Source organism: Truncatella angustata, assembly GCF_020726525.1.
Source record: "Truncatella angustata strain MPI-SDFR-AT-0073 chromosome Unknown BKA67scaffold_4, whole genome shotgun sequence".
Lineage (NCBI taxonomy): Eukaryota > Fungi > Ascomycota > Sordariomycetes > Amphisphaeriales > Sporocadaceae > Truncatella > Truncatella angustata.
In genome coordinates this window covers 646,036-660,712 of record NW_025763384.1, presented here as the reverse complement: position 1 = coordinate 660,712, position 14,677 = coordinate 646,036, and the positions used below count along the sequence as shown (strand labels likewise).

The 14,677-nt window shown below is 51.0% G+C and overlaps 4 protein-coding genes across 4 annotated transcripts; 3 read left to right on the top strand and 1 right to left on the bottom strand.

The window, feature by feature from the left end:
* Nucleotides 1-79: 79 nt before the first annotated feature.
* On the bottom strand, nucleotides 80-2,581 carry BKA67DRAFT_263900 (WD40-repeat-containing domain protein). The gene is made up of 4 exons (XM_046095832.1): nucleotides 2,225-2,581; nucleotides 2,010-2,091; nucleotides 560-1,958; nucleotides 80-414 (listed from the first exon to the last, which is right to left on the bottom strand). The coding sequence occupies exons 1-4, from the start codon at nucleotides 2,346-2,348 to the stop codon at nucleotides 187-189; spliced, it is 1,833 nt and encodes a 610-aa protein (XP_045958167.1). The 5' UTR covers nucleotides 2,349-2,581; the 3' UTR covers nucleotides 80-186.
* A 4,558-nt stretch (nucleotides 2,582-7,139) lies between these two features.
* BKA67DRAFT_563523 (uncharacterized protein) lies at nucleotides 7,140-7,806 on the top strand. Its single transcript, XM_046102665.1, has one exon. The coding sequence runs from the start codon at nucleotides 7,173-7,175 to the stop codon at nucleotides 7,518-7,520; it is 348 nt and encodes a 115-aa protein (XP_045958166.1). The 5' UTR covers nucleotides 7,140-7,172; the 3' UTR covers nucleotides 7,521-7,806.
* Nucleotides 7,807-9,439: 1,633 nt separating this feature from the next.
* On the top strand, nucleotides 9,440-10,353 carry BKA67DRAFT_535242 (uncharacterized protein; the record flags this gene model as incomplete). The annotated part of the gene is made up of 3 exons (XM_046099986.1): nucleotides 9,440-9,695; nucleotides 9,750-9,872; nucleotides 9,926-10,353. 3 exons carry the CDS (start codon nucleotides 9,440-9,442, stop codon nucleotides 10,351-10,353), a joined length of 807 nt encoding a protein of 268 aa, XP_045958165.1.
* Nucleotides 10,354-12,321: 1,968 nt separating this feature from the next.
* On the top strand, nucleotides 12,322-13,461 carry BKA67DRAFT_517321 (fatty acid hydroxylase superfamily protein; the record flags this gene model as incomplete). Its single annotated transcript, XM_046097891.1, has 2 exons — nucleotides 12,322-12,578; nucleotides 12,675-13,461. 2 exons carry the CDS (start codon nucleotides 12,322-12,324, stop codon nucleotides 13,459-13,461), a joined length of 1,044 nt encoding a protein of 347 aa, XP_045958164.1.
* Nucleotides 13,462-14,677: the final 1,216 nt, after the last annotated feature.

Below are 14,677 nucleotides of genomic sequence, written 5' to 3'. Positions count from 1 at the left end.
TTTCGTCCGTTCGCCATACCGGCCTTTTTCCGTCGCGATAATGTACTACTCGACTCGTGACACCAGCTTGTTTCATTTACAATACCATACTATCTCATTCACAATACAGCCTATTCCATTCGTGATACCATACCACTTCGTGTTGAATAAGTGTTTCTTTGTTCATAGTCCGGTCATAGACCACGTTCATGACACCGATCTGTAAGACCAGATACGGGCTCTCATGTCACCAGAGCCAGTGGCAAAGTAGCCTCCTGTGGGGCTGGGTGCCACGGAAATAACGGAGTTCTTGTGTCCTTGAAGCATGAGTTGTGTGTAACCCGTTCGTGGGTCCCAGAACTGGACGCCCCGATCCTTTGAACCGGACATGACCCAGTTGGCGTCGGGGGTAAGCGCAACGGACAAGACAAAGTCCTATGAAAACGTTAGGTACGGAAGAGACGAATAAACCCAAAAAGTTGGACTGGATGAGAACGCGGATTAAATGAAGGGTGGAACAAAGGAAGCAGACGGAAAACGTAAACAGGTTAGTAGGAGCCATGGAGATGGAAGCACTTACTCTGTGACCTTCAAAGGTCTTGACACATCTACCCCCCTTGGGTGGCGGGTTGTTGAGTCCTCGGGGGGACGAGAGCTCCCACATCTTGATGGTCTTATCCAGACTACCACTGACCAGGTCGCGACCATTGGGCGAGAAAGCTACACTATAGACACTGTCCTTGTGGCCATCTGGGCCCTCAAGCCTCTCGACCAGATATCCTTGAGAGATGTCCCAGACGCGGACGCTCTTGTCGAGCGAACCAGCGGCGACGTACTTGGTGTCGGGGGAAATGGCAACAGTGGTGACGCCATCTTCGATTGTGAGAGTCAGCATGGCAGAACCAGACTCAATATCCCACAGACGCACGGTGCGATCGCCACTACCAGATGCAATCGTACGACCATCGCGGGCAAAATCGAGCGAATAGATATCTTGCTCGTGGCCCGAAAAGGTGTTTCGAATAGTCCGGCTTGCAATATCCCAAACGCGGATAAGCTTGTCCTCGGCACCTGTAGCGAGATATTTGCCGTCGGGACTAAAACAGACGCTTCGGATGTAGAGATCGCCGGAGATGTCAACATTCTCGTCAGTGAGGACGCAGACTTTCTCGCCAGTCTGGACATCATAAATTTGAGCGGATCTGTTACATCCCGTAGCTACGTATTTACCGTCGTGGCTGAATCGTACACAGCAAACAACGCTCTCGTGGGCGAGAGTGTGAACCAGCTCAACGTCTAGCATGCGAGGAACCTGCTGGTTGAAGATGACAAACCAGTCGTCCCTCGTCTTCTTGGAGTGGGCTGGGAGTCGGTCGGGATCGAGATCGCCTAGGGAGTTGTTGACAAGAGGACCAGGGGCACCTGGGTGAGGTGGGAGCGTGCCGCGGTGATCAGGGGTTGGCTGGTTGTGGACCTGAGGAGACGCGCCGGGACCTGGAGGATAAGGCATGGGGTTGTTGATCTGCGGTGTGGCAGGGCCAGTCGGGGGTCTGCCGCCTACAATACCGCGCTTGCTGCCGGGACCGGGACTAGCTGTGCTCTGAGGCGGCTGCCCGGGAAAGCCATTTGGGCCAGGACCTTGGGGATACGGCTGTTGGAAGGGGGGTTGTTGAGACGGAGGAGGCTGAGGAGGAGGAGGACCCTGAAGGCCGGGAGGTGGTTGTTGCATCGGGTGCTGCTGCGGGCCAGGACCCTGCTGCTGCTCCTGCTGCGGCGGCGGGGGCTGAGGTGGCAGACCACCTTGACCACCTTGACCCGTCATAATACCTTGGAAGAGGTTGTTGCCCATTCCAATAGAAGGAGGGGGGACGTTGGAAGGGCCACCGTGCTGAGGAGGGCCAGGCATGCCAGGTTGAGGAGCGCCTCCACGACTGCCGGCCTCGAGCTGACGGCGAAGTAGTAACAACTCCTCCTCGTATCTGATAGTTTGTCAGTTGCCGTGCGGCCATGGGTTGATCCATCCAACTTACTTGGCCTTGAGTGTCATGTGCGTCTGCTCAAGCTGGTAGACCTTCTCGCGAACCAGCTGAGCTTCTTGAACCTGCTGCTGAACTAGAGAATTATTAGAATTGAATCCAGTAGAACAACAACAACAACAACAGGACGACAGTGATAATAGTGATACACGCCACTAGAACACTGCCGGAACAGTGTGCAATCATGTTTTTGGTCGGTATGGACTTACTCTGCTGCTCATAACCCTCGTTGAGTCTGACTTGGTTGTCGAACTCGGCGCGAATTTGTTCCAGCAGCTCATTCAAGCGGCTGGCGTTTTGGGGAAGGCCCCGATGTTGCGGGTACATGGACATCTCGGCGGATGAAAATGTGAAGGTCTCTTGTTGAAATGGGCAAATTCCGACAAAAGGAGGGTGATATGACGCGATACCAAAGTGTTTTTTTTTTTCTTTCCTTGGGGTTTGGCGCGGTTTGACGTCAATGCTTGCGATCGGCGTCTACTATTGCTCGCGACAAGGATTCCAAATGGCAACGGCGCGATGACGGCGCAGTGGTGTTTTGCTCTCGCAAAAGTGAGAAAAGTTGCGCAGCTCGGTAGCTTGTCGTCAGGGCGGGCAGCACGCAGCTACTGCTGATGGACACGACGCGGTGAGGCTGTATCAGTGCCGGTGATGTCAAGCCCCTTCAAACGGCAGTGATCATATCGGGTCTAGTCGGGTGAAGATGATGCCGACCGGTGCTCGATGAGGCTCCGATTGCTGGTGTGAATTGAAGTTGAAACTCGATGGCGCGGCGGGTATCGCGACAGGTCGGATTGTGATGAAGAAGGTGGAATCTTGGGAAAAACAAGCGCTGGGGAGCACGGCAGAAGAGAAGAGGAGTTTTACCCTTGCCAGCTTTGAACCTACCAAACTCGGGCTGGGCTGGCTGGCGCTGGGAAAGGGAAGGGAAGGGAAGCGTCAAGCGTCAAGCATCAAGCACCGAGCATCGAGCACCAGCAAAAGAAGCACACGCGCTACTGCTGCGGATCCTTTGATCCTTGCTACTACTGCTAATACAATATCTACAAGTACACGCTGGGGCTCGCCTTTTGCTTGAGCACGCCTCCAGCGGTAACTACATGGCTACTGTACACAATAGGACGTGCATGTGGGAGACTTGGCGAGCTAGGTTAGGGCACAGGGGGGAGGTACATTGCATGCCGTACAACATATGTAGGGGAGAAAGACGACACCCGGGCGCGTCTGGTGCATTGACTGCCTCTCGCCTCTGTTGCCATGTACAACACTGCTAGGTCAGTACTCTACCTCTTTACAGTATTTCTTACTGCGAGTTGTCACTACGTACTGTTAGGCTCAGCGCGGTTTGGCCCCATCCAGCATGCCGTCACACGCTGTCTGCAGCTCGCTAGGCTTGCTAGACTACATAGTACCTAGCAGCAGCGTCGAGGCAAGGGCCTGCAGCAGCTCTGCATCCGCTGAATCCCTCCGCTGCGCGCACCAAGAAGCCAGGCATGGCGGACATGGGATGTTCTTTTTGGGGACCCGTAGCCGAACGGCTGCAGATTGAGCCCACTTGGTGCAGTAGCGTGGGTAAGGGTGCCATTGCAGCAGAGGTACCTACCAACCTTGTAGTTGTCTGCCTCGCCCGCCCACCAAAGCTGTAAATTTCTACTTGCTGTGTACCAGATTTCTAGGTATGTATAGCAGGCAGCGCCTGTTTAGCTTTTGTGTATAGTGTCCAAGTAGTGGCATGGGGGCCATTTGGCTCCTGTAAGTGGAGGGGGGTGGTCGCTTTTCTCGCAAAGGGGGTCATTTTCCAAATCTGAACCGCGCACCACCGTGCCTAGATATACGTCCGTATGGGTAATCATGAGAACAGCCCCCTTCCAGCAAGATGCCCCCCGGACACATCTGAGCCCTGTGCGTCCCGAATCTTGAAGTCATCACGAGATTAGGCTGGTATCAACAGGTATCACCCCCATGTCTGTCATATGTAATGACTGGTGACGAAGAAATGGGAACCTCTTTCAGTTTTATACATCTCAAAAACTTGAACCAAGACAATCACGGCGTAAATTATTCTCCATCACTCTTTGTCTGAGAGTTGTGCAACGTCACTATCGCCTGGACCAAATAGGTTCTACGAACTCATACCTCTGACATAGCGTGGGGATGATGTACATGCAGCACCATTTGTTTTTGTCGCTTCAGCATTTATCGATACCATCAATAACCGCGGGGTCAAACCTGCCACTGCATCGAGCAGTGCCGACATTGCCACATCGATCTGCCTGCAGCATATTCTCTCGTTACCTTACATATCCCTCTTACATACGTTATCATGTACATACAGCTCGCACTCCTTGCCTTGGCAAGGAGTTACAATTACTTCTCTGATGGCTGCACTCGGGTTGATATATGCATGTGCAACCCGTGCCGCCACAAAATCATTTCGAAAAACTTTGACGTTATTCGCTGTGCTGCCAGTGCGTACGTAGATTACATTTCGGCGATGCGGATAGCGATTGGATTTAAGTGCTCCCTGCAGGGCGACACTGAGCTGCAAACCATAATCGCAGCCAATCTTCGATTTTGCCTTGCTTATTCTCACCGAAAAAGCCACACGAGATAAGGGGCAGTGTCTTATAAAAAGGAAGATATGTCGATATGAGGGCCCATCGCTACACTGTCATTTGCTGATATCTGACACATTTTCAACCTTCTCCGACTGGCCTATCACGCATAGTCGTCTACCTTGCTTCATTGTCATCATTTCTTCATTTTCCCACGCAAAGCGATGGGATCTTCCGGGCACGCACCGACCCATTCTGGCACCATTTCCGAGACTCCCACATCTGACCGAGAACAAGTGGGCTCAACTCGGTCAGAAACGTGTTCTTTGGCCCACCGATAACCCGCCAAGCCCGTCGACTCCCACACACGGTCGGGTTGCCGTGGCCAGCGAGTCCAGGCCAAAAAAAGAAAATTGGATAAGTTTTCCTGCATGGGGGAGTTTACCGGTGTCTCGGGCTTAGCCTAACCCCTTTCCCCACGCAAGGGGTGATTTTAGCAAGACCTCCTCCTTTGCATGATGTGTTCAACACCAAGACGGATCTCACGTTAGCTCATTCATGACTCGTCTCGCGGTGTTGACGTGGAAAACAAATAAATAACCAGTTCTGAGTTCAGCCCTTTGGCGGCGCAGACTCTAGCCTTCCCGAAACCATTTGCATCATTCCGTTCCCACTTTGGCACTCATCAGGTAATGAAAACCAGCTAAAGCAAAAAAGACAACTGCTTATTACCGAATATCCACTAAGGAGTATTTCCGCACTATGTTATTTAGCACCGAGCACGTGTTTTTGACTCGCACTTTCTTTCTAGCCCCATGGCAAGTTGCCGTATCGCATGCTGTGTTACGGCATACCCTTGCTACGGGGAACTTGTGTTCATCTATCTGTGGCCCGTCAACCCTGGGCAAATCAAGACGTTTTGTAAACTAATGCAGCGAAGCGGCGCTGACTTGCGCATCTACACACACGCAAACGGTTGCCTCGTCACTCTAATCATGGGGGTGGGCGCCCATGTAGTATAGCATGGCGCTGAGGGGCCTGCAGATGGCCGTATTTGGGTATGTTGGTCAGATGCAGCTTGGCGCTGCAGGGCGCGACAATGGGACATCTCAAGCATTGTAAGAGGTGGTTTGTCAAGCCACACTTGTTTCGATTCTTGGCAACCACAAATTGGATTGCTCTTAGTTGCGAGATCTGAAGCCGAGCATCCCGAGGTTTTGTATCGGTTGGGTTGATGAGACGTAGGTAGGTGCACAACGCGGGTGCAACTTGCAAAAAGAAATTTTGGGAAGGCCAAGATTTGTCATACCAGGGCAACCGTGGACTGAAGAAAAGCAAATGACCAATAAAAGAACCTGAAAATAGGTAGATATATCATGACGGAATAACGGGACGTCGATAAGCAATCTGCACCGGATTAGAGCTCATAGACAGTATTCTCAACCATCACCGGCACGATGCAACTCCTTGGCGTTAGCCCTCTGGCAACTCGCCACATCGTTAGGCTCTAATGCCAATACCCACAAAGGCTGCGCATCTGACAGATGTATTGTCTTTCCCTGGTGAGTCTCACGCGAGAGTCTCCGGAAGCCATAGCAAGTCTCATGGGACGAGCGTGACACCTCCATGTCGTGACGGCGAGCGATGTTTCACTGAGTTTGTACATAATCATACTTTGTTCATATACCGGACCCCACACGTAAGCACCGACGATCTGGAAATCTGTTCTCTCACACTCCAAGTCAGGTATTGGCGTGATACAATCGTGCGCGAAGCGAACTGTCATCCAAGGCAATCAGTCGCACCTCAGCCATCACAAACAGACTATCATCAGATCATCACAAAGCAGCTTGAGCTCATAAGTCGTTCAAAATTCTCATTATGTATTCAGTTTCTCTATTCACACATGGCACGAGAAGAAACACCTGAATTAAGGTTTCCTCCAAGTGGTTCTATGCAAGCTAGTTGTGTCGGGCGTCTCTAAGCCCTGAGACGGAAAGGCGCATTCGACCTTCGAGGGGTATCAATTAACATAGCCCGCGGTATTCGATATCCAAGGCGCCGGCAGTCCTTTGTCTTCATCGGCTGCCCGTGGTGCGGTCGTGAGGACCTTCGGACTTGGTTGCTTGGTAGGGGGGAGGTCATTGATCATTGTGCCTGAAGCACTTCGGCTCACAGATAGCAAAGCAGTTTAGTTGCCCTTAGTGGCCTTGGTGGCCTTGCCCTTGTGATGTCTGGCCTCGAGCTCCTCCCTCTTGTTGTTCTTGCCAGCCCTGCCCTTGTGGTGAGGCTCGCGGGTCTTCAGGACATCTCCCTCAGGACCATCGGGCTCAATGACGGCCTCGAAATCATCCTCCTCATCCTCCTCATCCTCGGCAGCAGCTCGCTTGTTGTTCTTGCCGGCTTTGCCCTTGTGGTGAGGCTCGCGGGTCTTCAGGGCATCTCCCTCAGGACCATCGGGCTCAATGACGGCCTCGAAATCATCCTCCTCATCCTCATCATCCTCGGCAGCAGCTCGCTTGTTGTTCTTGCCGGCTTTGCCCTTGTGATGTCTGGCCTCGAGCTCCTCCCTCTTGTTGTTCTTGCCGGCTTTACCCTTGTGATGTCTGGCCTCGAGCTCCTCCCTCTTGTTGTTCTTGCCGGCTTTGCCCTTGTGGTGAGGCTCGCGGGTCTTCAAGGCATCTCCCTCAGGACCATCGGGCTCAATGACGGCCTCGAAGTCGTCCTCCTCCTCCTCCTCATCCTCCTCAGTGGTAGCACGCTTGTTGTTCTTACCGGCCCTGCCCTTGTGGTGGCGCTCCTCAATGGCGGGGGCGGCCAAGGCTGGGACAGCGTAGGCAACAAGGGCACCCTGTGTAGTATTAGTAGGTTTTCGTCTCTAATCCGGGACAGACTTCATTGGAGTGGGAACTTACGGCAAGAGGACGGGCAAGGTCGCGGGGGCCGGTAACCTGGAAGCCACTGACGGCCGAAGAGGCAAGGAGGCCAGAGAAGGCCAACTGGATCAGAGAAGGGGCGTGCATTTTGAATGAGCTGGTTTGAGAAAAATAAATAAATAAATAACGTGTATGAAACTGGCCGGCAGCTAGCAATGAATGACAATACAGTAAGAAGTGAAGCGAATGGTGTCAAACCGAGAGACTAATGCAGGGGAATACCGAATGAGAATGTTTGTGTCGAACAGAAAGAGAGAGAGAGGCAGTTTGAGAGGTTTATATCGAACGATGGTGGCATGCTAGAGTGTCTACATAAGGCCACGGGATCCCATCCGTTGCGGTGCCTGTATACGTACCATGCTTGTGGGTTTGGGCCACTCCCGTACCTATCCAATGATAGGTAGAGCGTTCTGCTAAAAGGGCTCTCAAACTTGAGTGAAGTTGGGATCTGTCTCGTCTTCTCGAACGTCTCATCGTCCAAGACGACACTTGACTGAATTGAGACGATCGGCTCGTGATGCTAGCCGTCAAGCATTGAAGGAGCCGTGGTTATTCCCGATCGACGGCAGGCATGATCAGGACTTCACAGCCAGTCACCGGCAGTGCCGTCAAGAAAAAGAAGGGGAGCGTCGCGAAGATGTTTTCCTATAGCACTGCTGAAAGAGATGATATCCACAAATGACAGTTTCACCAGGGATGATGAGAATTGGCTTTCTTGGCACAGCCATGGTTTGGAATTGTGGGGTTGAGGCTCGAGCTGTAACGGCAATGCGACCTATTATGGTCCAACTGATGTCGAGGCTCAAGTTTGATGCGTTATAGTTTGTGGAGTATAGCCATGGTTCGGATCGCAGAGCCGCAATGATGCGAGGGGCCAAGTGATGTTAGTCTTGGATATGGGCAACCAGGTAAAAATTCACTCTATATGTATGAATAAGCATTGATCAGAAGGATCTGCCTCGTCCCGTTGCTCAATAGTCTTGGGCTTGAAAGTTACTTCTTGGGGATTGGCCTGGATGTTTCTCGTACTGCGGTATGGTCCCTAGCAATGGTGTCTCACACCCCTGTCTGAAACGACTGCCGCCAAGGAGAGACGCGAAGGAGGGACGATCGCACATCATGTGGATGAACTCCGAATGCGAATTCACCATCGTGAACATATTTGCGCCATTACTTGGACTCGCGGTGAAACTGTATCGCGATCATGCTTGGGACGTGGCTAGCTTGGTCCGGCAAAAAAAAAAAAATATTTTGATGACGTCCTCGTGTCTGCTGTGATACAACATTCAGCGGGTGATAGACAATGGTAATTCAGGAAACCACTGCCATTGTTGCTTGAGATTGAGACCAAGATGATGTACGACAATTATCATAACTACGAATGGTTCATAGCTTTGGCAAGGTTTGGGCTAACATTGGTGTCGAATACTGAATAGTATGCTAGAATTTGTGGGTGATGTTGTTGCCCGGAGTCGAACTTTGGAGACAGGAGTAAACGTTGGAAGGCTTAGTAATCGCAACCCCACAATCGGTTAAGACAACCTTCTTTTAGCGCGGTACCCACCGAGGGGGTATGAGACGTCTCGACAGCGTTTGAAGCTAGGACTCATTTTGTTTACTCTGATCTTTATGACAATTTTTAGATGAGCATTCGCAGCGGTGTTTGTGAGCGTTACAATGGTATCGTGCGATGTTTCAGTAATCCCATTGCAGACTGTCCAAGTGGCGGTTGCCGCGAACGACATGCCGCCAAGTCCGTCTATGCGCCCACAAGAGACTTTAGGAAAGATTTGCCATGAGACCGGAGTTTTCGTCTCAACTTTCTCCTACTGCATTTCTTTCTCAATTCTAGCGGTCGCCTTTTTTTGTTTTCATTCCGTTCGCTTCTTGATTGCACCTGGTGTGCTTGATGTAATTTGTTTCGTTTCCCAAGATGCCAAAGACGTACCGACATTTACAACCCATTGAGGAGGAAGAGCCTCTCACAATCGGTGGCGATGTTGCGGACGAAAAGCTGGTGTGGAGGGCGCCGAAGAAGTCTATAGTTGACAGGCTGGAGAGACTAAGTCCACACTGGGCTTGGTTTGCGCACGCTGTATTGTTGTCGATATCCCTGACATTTTTTGCGCTCTCCTTCTGTGTAAGGTCAGCAAAGCATGGGGGAGTTGACAGGTTACCAGACACATATTGTAGGTTACGCCGGGTTGACATCTGATTGACCAAGGGCTAACAATATTCTCCAGCGCCGGCACTGGACGCTATCAAGTATGAAATACAGCACTTTGACCTACCGCCCATGGCAGAAGGTCCATTCATTGGGAAAGGTGACAAAGTAGACGCGATGTGGGAATATATCACCGATGGCAGTAGGTCGCTCTGCTATGGCATTTTCTCCAATGATATACTGATTTAGTTGCAGTCCCGGACACAATGATCAGCCGCGAAGAAATGATCAAAATGGGTCTAGATCCGAAAGGAGCTCTCGAAATCACCGATCCGCGAACGGGCAAGCGCGGCTACCGCGTTGCCGTGGAAGTCTTCCATCAACTGCACTGCTTGAACTTGCTGCGGCAAAACAATTACAAGTCATATTATAAACCAATGGGAGGAGACACGGCTGACGAGGCTCCTGACCTGTCGGGTCACATCGACCACTGCATCGATGCACTGCGGCAGTTTGTGATGTGCCAGGGCGATGTGAATGTGTTTGCATTCAGGTTTCCATTTGAGGATAACGATCCTTGGCCAGACTACACGACACCTCATGTTTGCAGGAACTTCGAGAGCCTTAGGACCTGGGCGATTGAACATGGTGTGCCAAAGACGCCTGGGGAGCCGGATCACTGAGACGAAAGCATTACTATGTTACCAACCACGCGTCAACGAATCCCAATAGAAAGAGAGCAGCGGTTGACCAGGACATGTGAGCACCTCATCGACTTTAGTTGGTCCTGGGCCATGTTTACAGGGCTTCAAAAGTATGATGTTTATTGAATTGGCTATCTATATTCGATGGTGCAACCAATGTGGCTTGACATGCCGGATATTCTCTTGAAAGGCATGGTCCGACTAGGAAATGGCATATTGCACCGCCTGCCAAGGGCCTGAGAGGCATCGTTGACGGATTCGAGTGTTCCACGCAAGGCATTGAAACATTTCCTTGAAATCACTCGAATAGTCGATTTGCCTGGTGCGCAACCAAGGTCTAGGAATGGGCTGCCCCGTGAGGCTTAGTTGGCGGCGATGGCAAGTTTACAACGAATAACTATAAGTCAAGATAGCCAACCCTACATCTTGGCCACCATAAAAGCTTGAAGAAATCAGTGAATTATGCAACATGTGGCAACTGCGAGGTCTCGGTGAAATGAAGATGGCGACTATCGGCGCCCGGCAAGTCAAGTTCGGCCGTTGAAAGACATGGTATCTGGGTATGTGCTGCAGGAAATGAGCAATCTTATCAGATCAAGCAGATCTTGTCAATTCTGCATGAGTTGAAGAGTGGGCCAGCAATTCCTGCCGTTCCGGTTCGAAAAAGTGGAATACGAACACGAGTATCCGGATAGCTGAATCCTCGCATGCAGTTTTGATACTACTTTGGGTATAGTGCGTTATGGGTCTCTTCAATGTATGGATAATTGCATACACTTTTGGTACCGCTTTGGGTATGGTGTGCCACAGCTCCCAGACCAGGGTCCAAATACCGAGGAAACAATAGAGTTCTGCAAAAAGGCTCCTGCAAGCTACCATAGTAGATTTCTTTTTGGTGGCACCCATCACGACAGCAGGCTTGGCAAAGTCATAACGGGGCGACAAACCGATTCGCGGATGAAGACTCGGCCCCTCTTCAAGTGCTTCGGAGACTCCAACTTCCAGGTGGTCTGACTTTTGCGACGAATCAGAAAACACATGCATAGTCTTTGTTGGGTGTGAGACTGTCCAATTAGAGTCAACGCTCCCCTTTCTTGTCAAACATTATCTGGAACGGCTCGGGGCATGTGCAGGTGTGACGAAAAGCTACAGTTTTGATGCACGTACCATGCATAGAGTCATAGAGTTGTTGTAAGCAAACGCAGCAGCTCTACACCTCACAGATCCCGAAGCAAAAGTGAGCGATCAAGCTAGTCACTGATAATTGAGAACTACGGGATCCGTAGATTGCCCCAATGTTTTCTCTTGACGGGTATCCGATCGCCGGCGCGAGCTGATGTCAGTCGTTGGGATTAGAAAATGGAGACGAAACCGTTCGATTATCCGATATTCGCCTTTAGGGGCATGAAGGCAATTTCCCTTGGAATCAACCAAAAGAACATCAGTTGCCAGAGAGGACTTGTTGCTTTCGTTTTTTGACTGTACTCAGTCACAACCGTTGTGTCTTGGTTCTGTTGGCATGTGGAAAGGACTCGGTCAACGCGTGCGACGGTTTTCATGACTGATATGAGACTTTCCAGAAGCCAAAACCATTCCTTCTTCGATCTGCAGCTAAAGTAAGTCAAACCCATCCTTTTCAGTGGTCGGCAGTGGCGCGCTGGACCCCCTGGAGACCCTCCTGGATACCCTGTACAAACCCCGGCTCGATTCGATTAGCGCTCAAAGTTGCGTAAATTGCATCTGCATCTGCATTTGCATTTGCATCTTCCTCTGATCCAACAAATAACCTCGCAATCTGCCACACACTCTTTTCCCTCTGCTACTTACTCCTCCCTTCCTTCCCTCCCTCCCTTTTTTGGTGCTTCTGTTTTGCCTGCTTTGCCTGCCTTGCAAGTACACGAGAAACTCGAGCCTTCACTCCTTTTCAGAGGCGAACAGTAGCCAGCCATGGATATCGTGAACGAAGTCTTCGACGCCTTTCTGGCAGACTACGTCTACGCCAAACTCTTGCCGGCGCAGGCAGCTGCCTCTCCCTACGATTATCCAAACCCTACGAATGCTTCCAGTGCGCAAGTCTTTTCGACATGGCAGTACAAACCTGCCACCAAGTACTTTTCGATCCAGCCGAGCCACTATGCATATGAGAGTTCCCTGCCTAGAGACAACGTCTACAGGCAGGTGACCAACCTCTTCCTGATTACATGGTAAATACAGCCCACTCGGACAGGACAGCAAAGTTCTGCGTGCATAGAACGGAACGGAGCCAAACCAAACCAAACGGCACTAACAATGCTCGGCAGGATCTTTGGTGTCTTGATATACTTCGTTTTCGCGACTCTGTCGTACATTTTCGTCTTTGACAAGGAAACCTTCAAGCACCCTAAGTATCTCAAGAACCAGATCAGATTGGAAATCAAGCAGACCATGAACTCTATGCCGCCCATGGCCGTCTTGACCGTTCCTTTCTTCCTCGCCGAGGTCCGCGGCTGGACCAAGTGCTACGATACTTTCGAAGAGGCACCTTTCCCATGGTACAACTGGATACAGTACCCCTTCTTCGTCCTCTTCACCGATTTCTGCATCTACTGGATTCACCGCGGTCTACACCATCCCATGGTCTACAAGACCCTCCACAAGCCTCACCACAAGTGGATTATGCCTACTCCCTACGCCTCCCATGCCTTCCACCCCGTTGACGGATGGGCCCAGGCTCTGCCTTACCATGTCTTCCCTCTGCTGTTCCCGCTGCAGAAGTTTGCCTATGTCGGCCTGTTCGTCTTCGTCAATTTCTGGACCATCATGATTCACGACGGCGAGTACGTGGCCAACAGCCCCATCATCAACGGCGCTGCCTGCCACACCATGCACCATCTCTACTTCAACTACAACTACGGCCAGTACACCACTGTCTGGGACCGCTTTGGTGGCAGCTACCGCAAGCCCAACGACGAGCTTTTCGCCAGAGAGACAAAGTTCAGCCAGAAGGAGTGGAACAAACAGAGCAAGGAGATGGAGAAGATGGTGGTCGAGGTCGAGGGCAAGGATGACAGGACATACGACCCTGCCGACGAGAAGAAGACCAACTAAACGTAACGGCCGCAAGACGTTGGGGGGGGAAAACTATGAGACAGAACTGCTGCTTGGCAGCATGGTCTACGCATGACTGCGCAATACCACATTCGCGCACAGAGTGATGATACTATGGAGAAGTGGAGTGTTGTACGAAGTGGAGGATCCGACCTCGAGAATGCTAAAAAGCCACGAGGTTGTACATAGTGACGAAAAGCTGCCGGGTCTCACTCTAGAAGAGACCACGAGCCAGCGGGCGTTTTGGTATCATGACATGGGATGGGGTGCATTTCTTGACACCAGGGAGAAGCCGGCTTTTTCCAAATTAGAAGCCTTGACCATTTGATGGGAAGGCCAACCCATCGCTACCTCTTGTGATGAGATGATGGACGATTAATTACTTATTTTAATGCCGCAAATTCTATAAACTAATATCAATTACTTTATGATAACAAACCTTCCACGCGTGACGCTATAGTTTAAATCAACGCAAGTGACCATCGCATTCCGAGACAGTAATAAAGGTCGTACACTATGCCGTTCGCCATATTTACGGTTATTTCAAGATTGAGAACTATTCTATTCCCCACCAAGAATGGAACTGGGTTCTTACAGATAAAAGCGTTAGCTTCCCATTGAATATTTAAAGAGCATCTTTTCAAAAGTTTAAATTACCAGATGTGCAGAAGACAAGACAAGTCTGGAGGGCATGACCTCCAGACGACTGAGTCCCGAGTCCTGGGTTCACGCGCAACTTTGCCGAGATAGTCGTGGGTTGGAGCTGCCGGAAGCTTGCATCACTACATCGGAAGGGGGAGTCCAACTTCTCTTCCGAAGAGGCGCCAGTGCCTGAAAGTTCGGGTGCCATGTCATGATATCGTCGCTAAGGTGCTTGTGAGGCCAACAACCATGACCGAAGAATGGCCTGGCCCTGGTGTTAATGCATACCTACCCTCCCCTCCAACCCAAACTAATTCATCCGCTTGCCTGCCCAAGCGAAGACGTCGACAGTTTACTTGAATCGTTGGGTCGGAGAGTAGATCCAAGCGAATGTCATTCTCTCTCGCCAAGTAGGCAGTCGGTGGGTTGGCTCACTGACTAGCAAAAAGCAATCCATCTTGACTTGAAGGCAATACCTACGATTAGACCGTCCATGGTAAGGTCTCGGTTCCGTTGAAAGCTGCCATACAAAACTTGCCTTACCTATTTCGTTTTCTCCTTCAGGCCCTTTTTT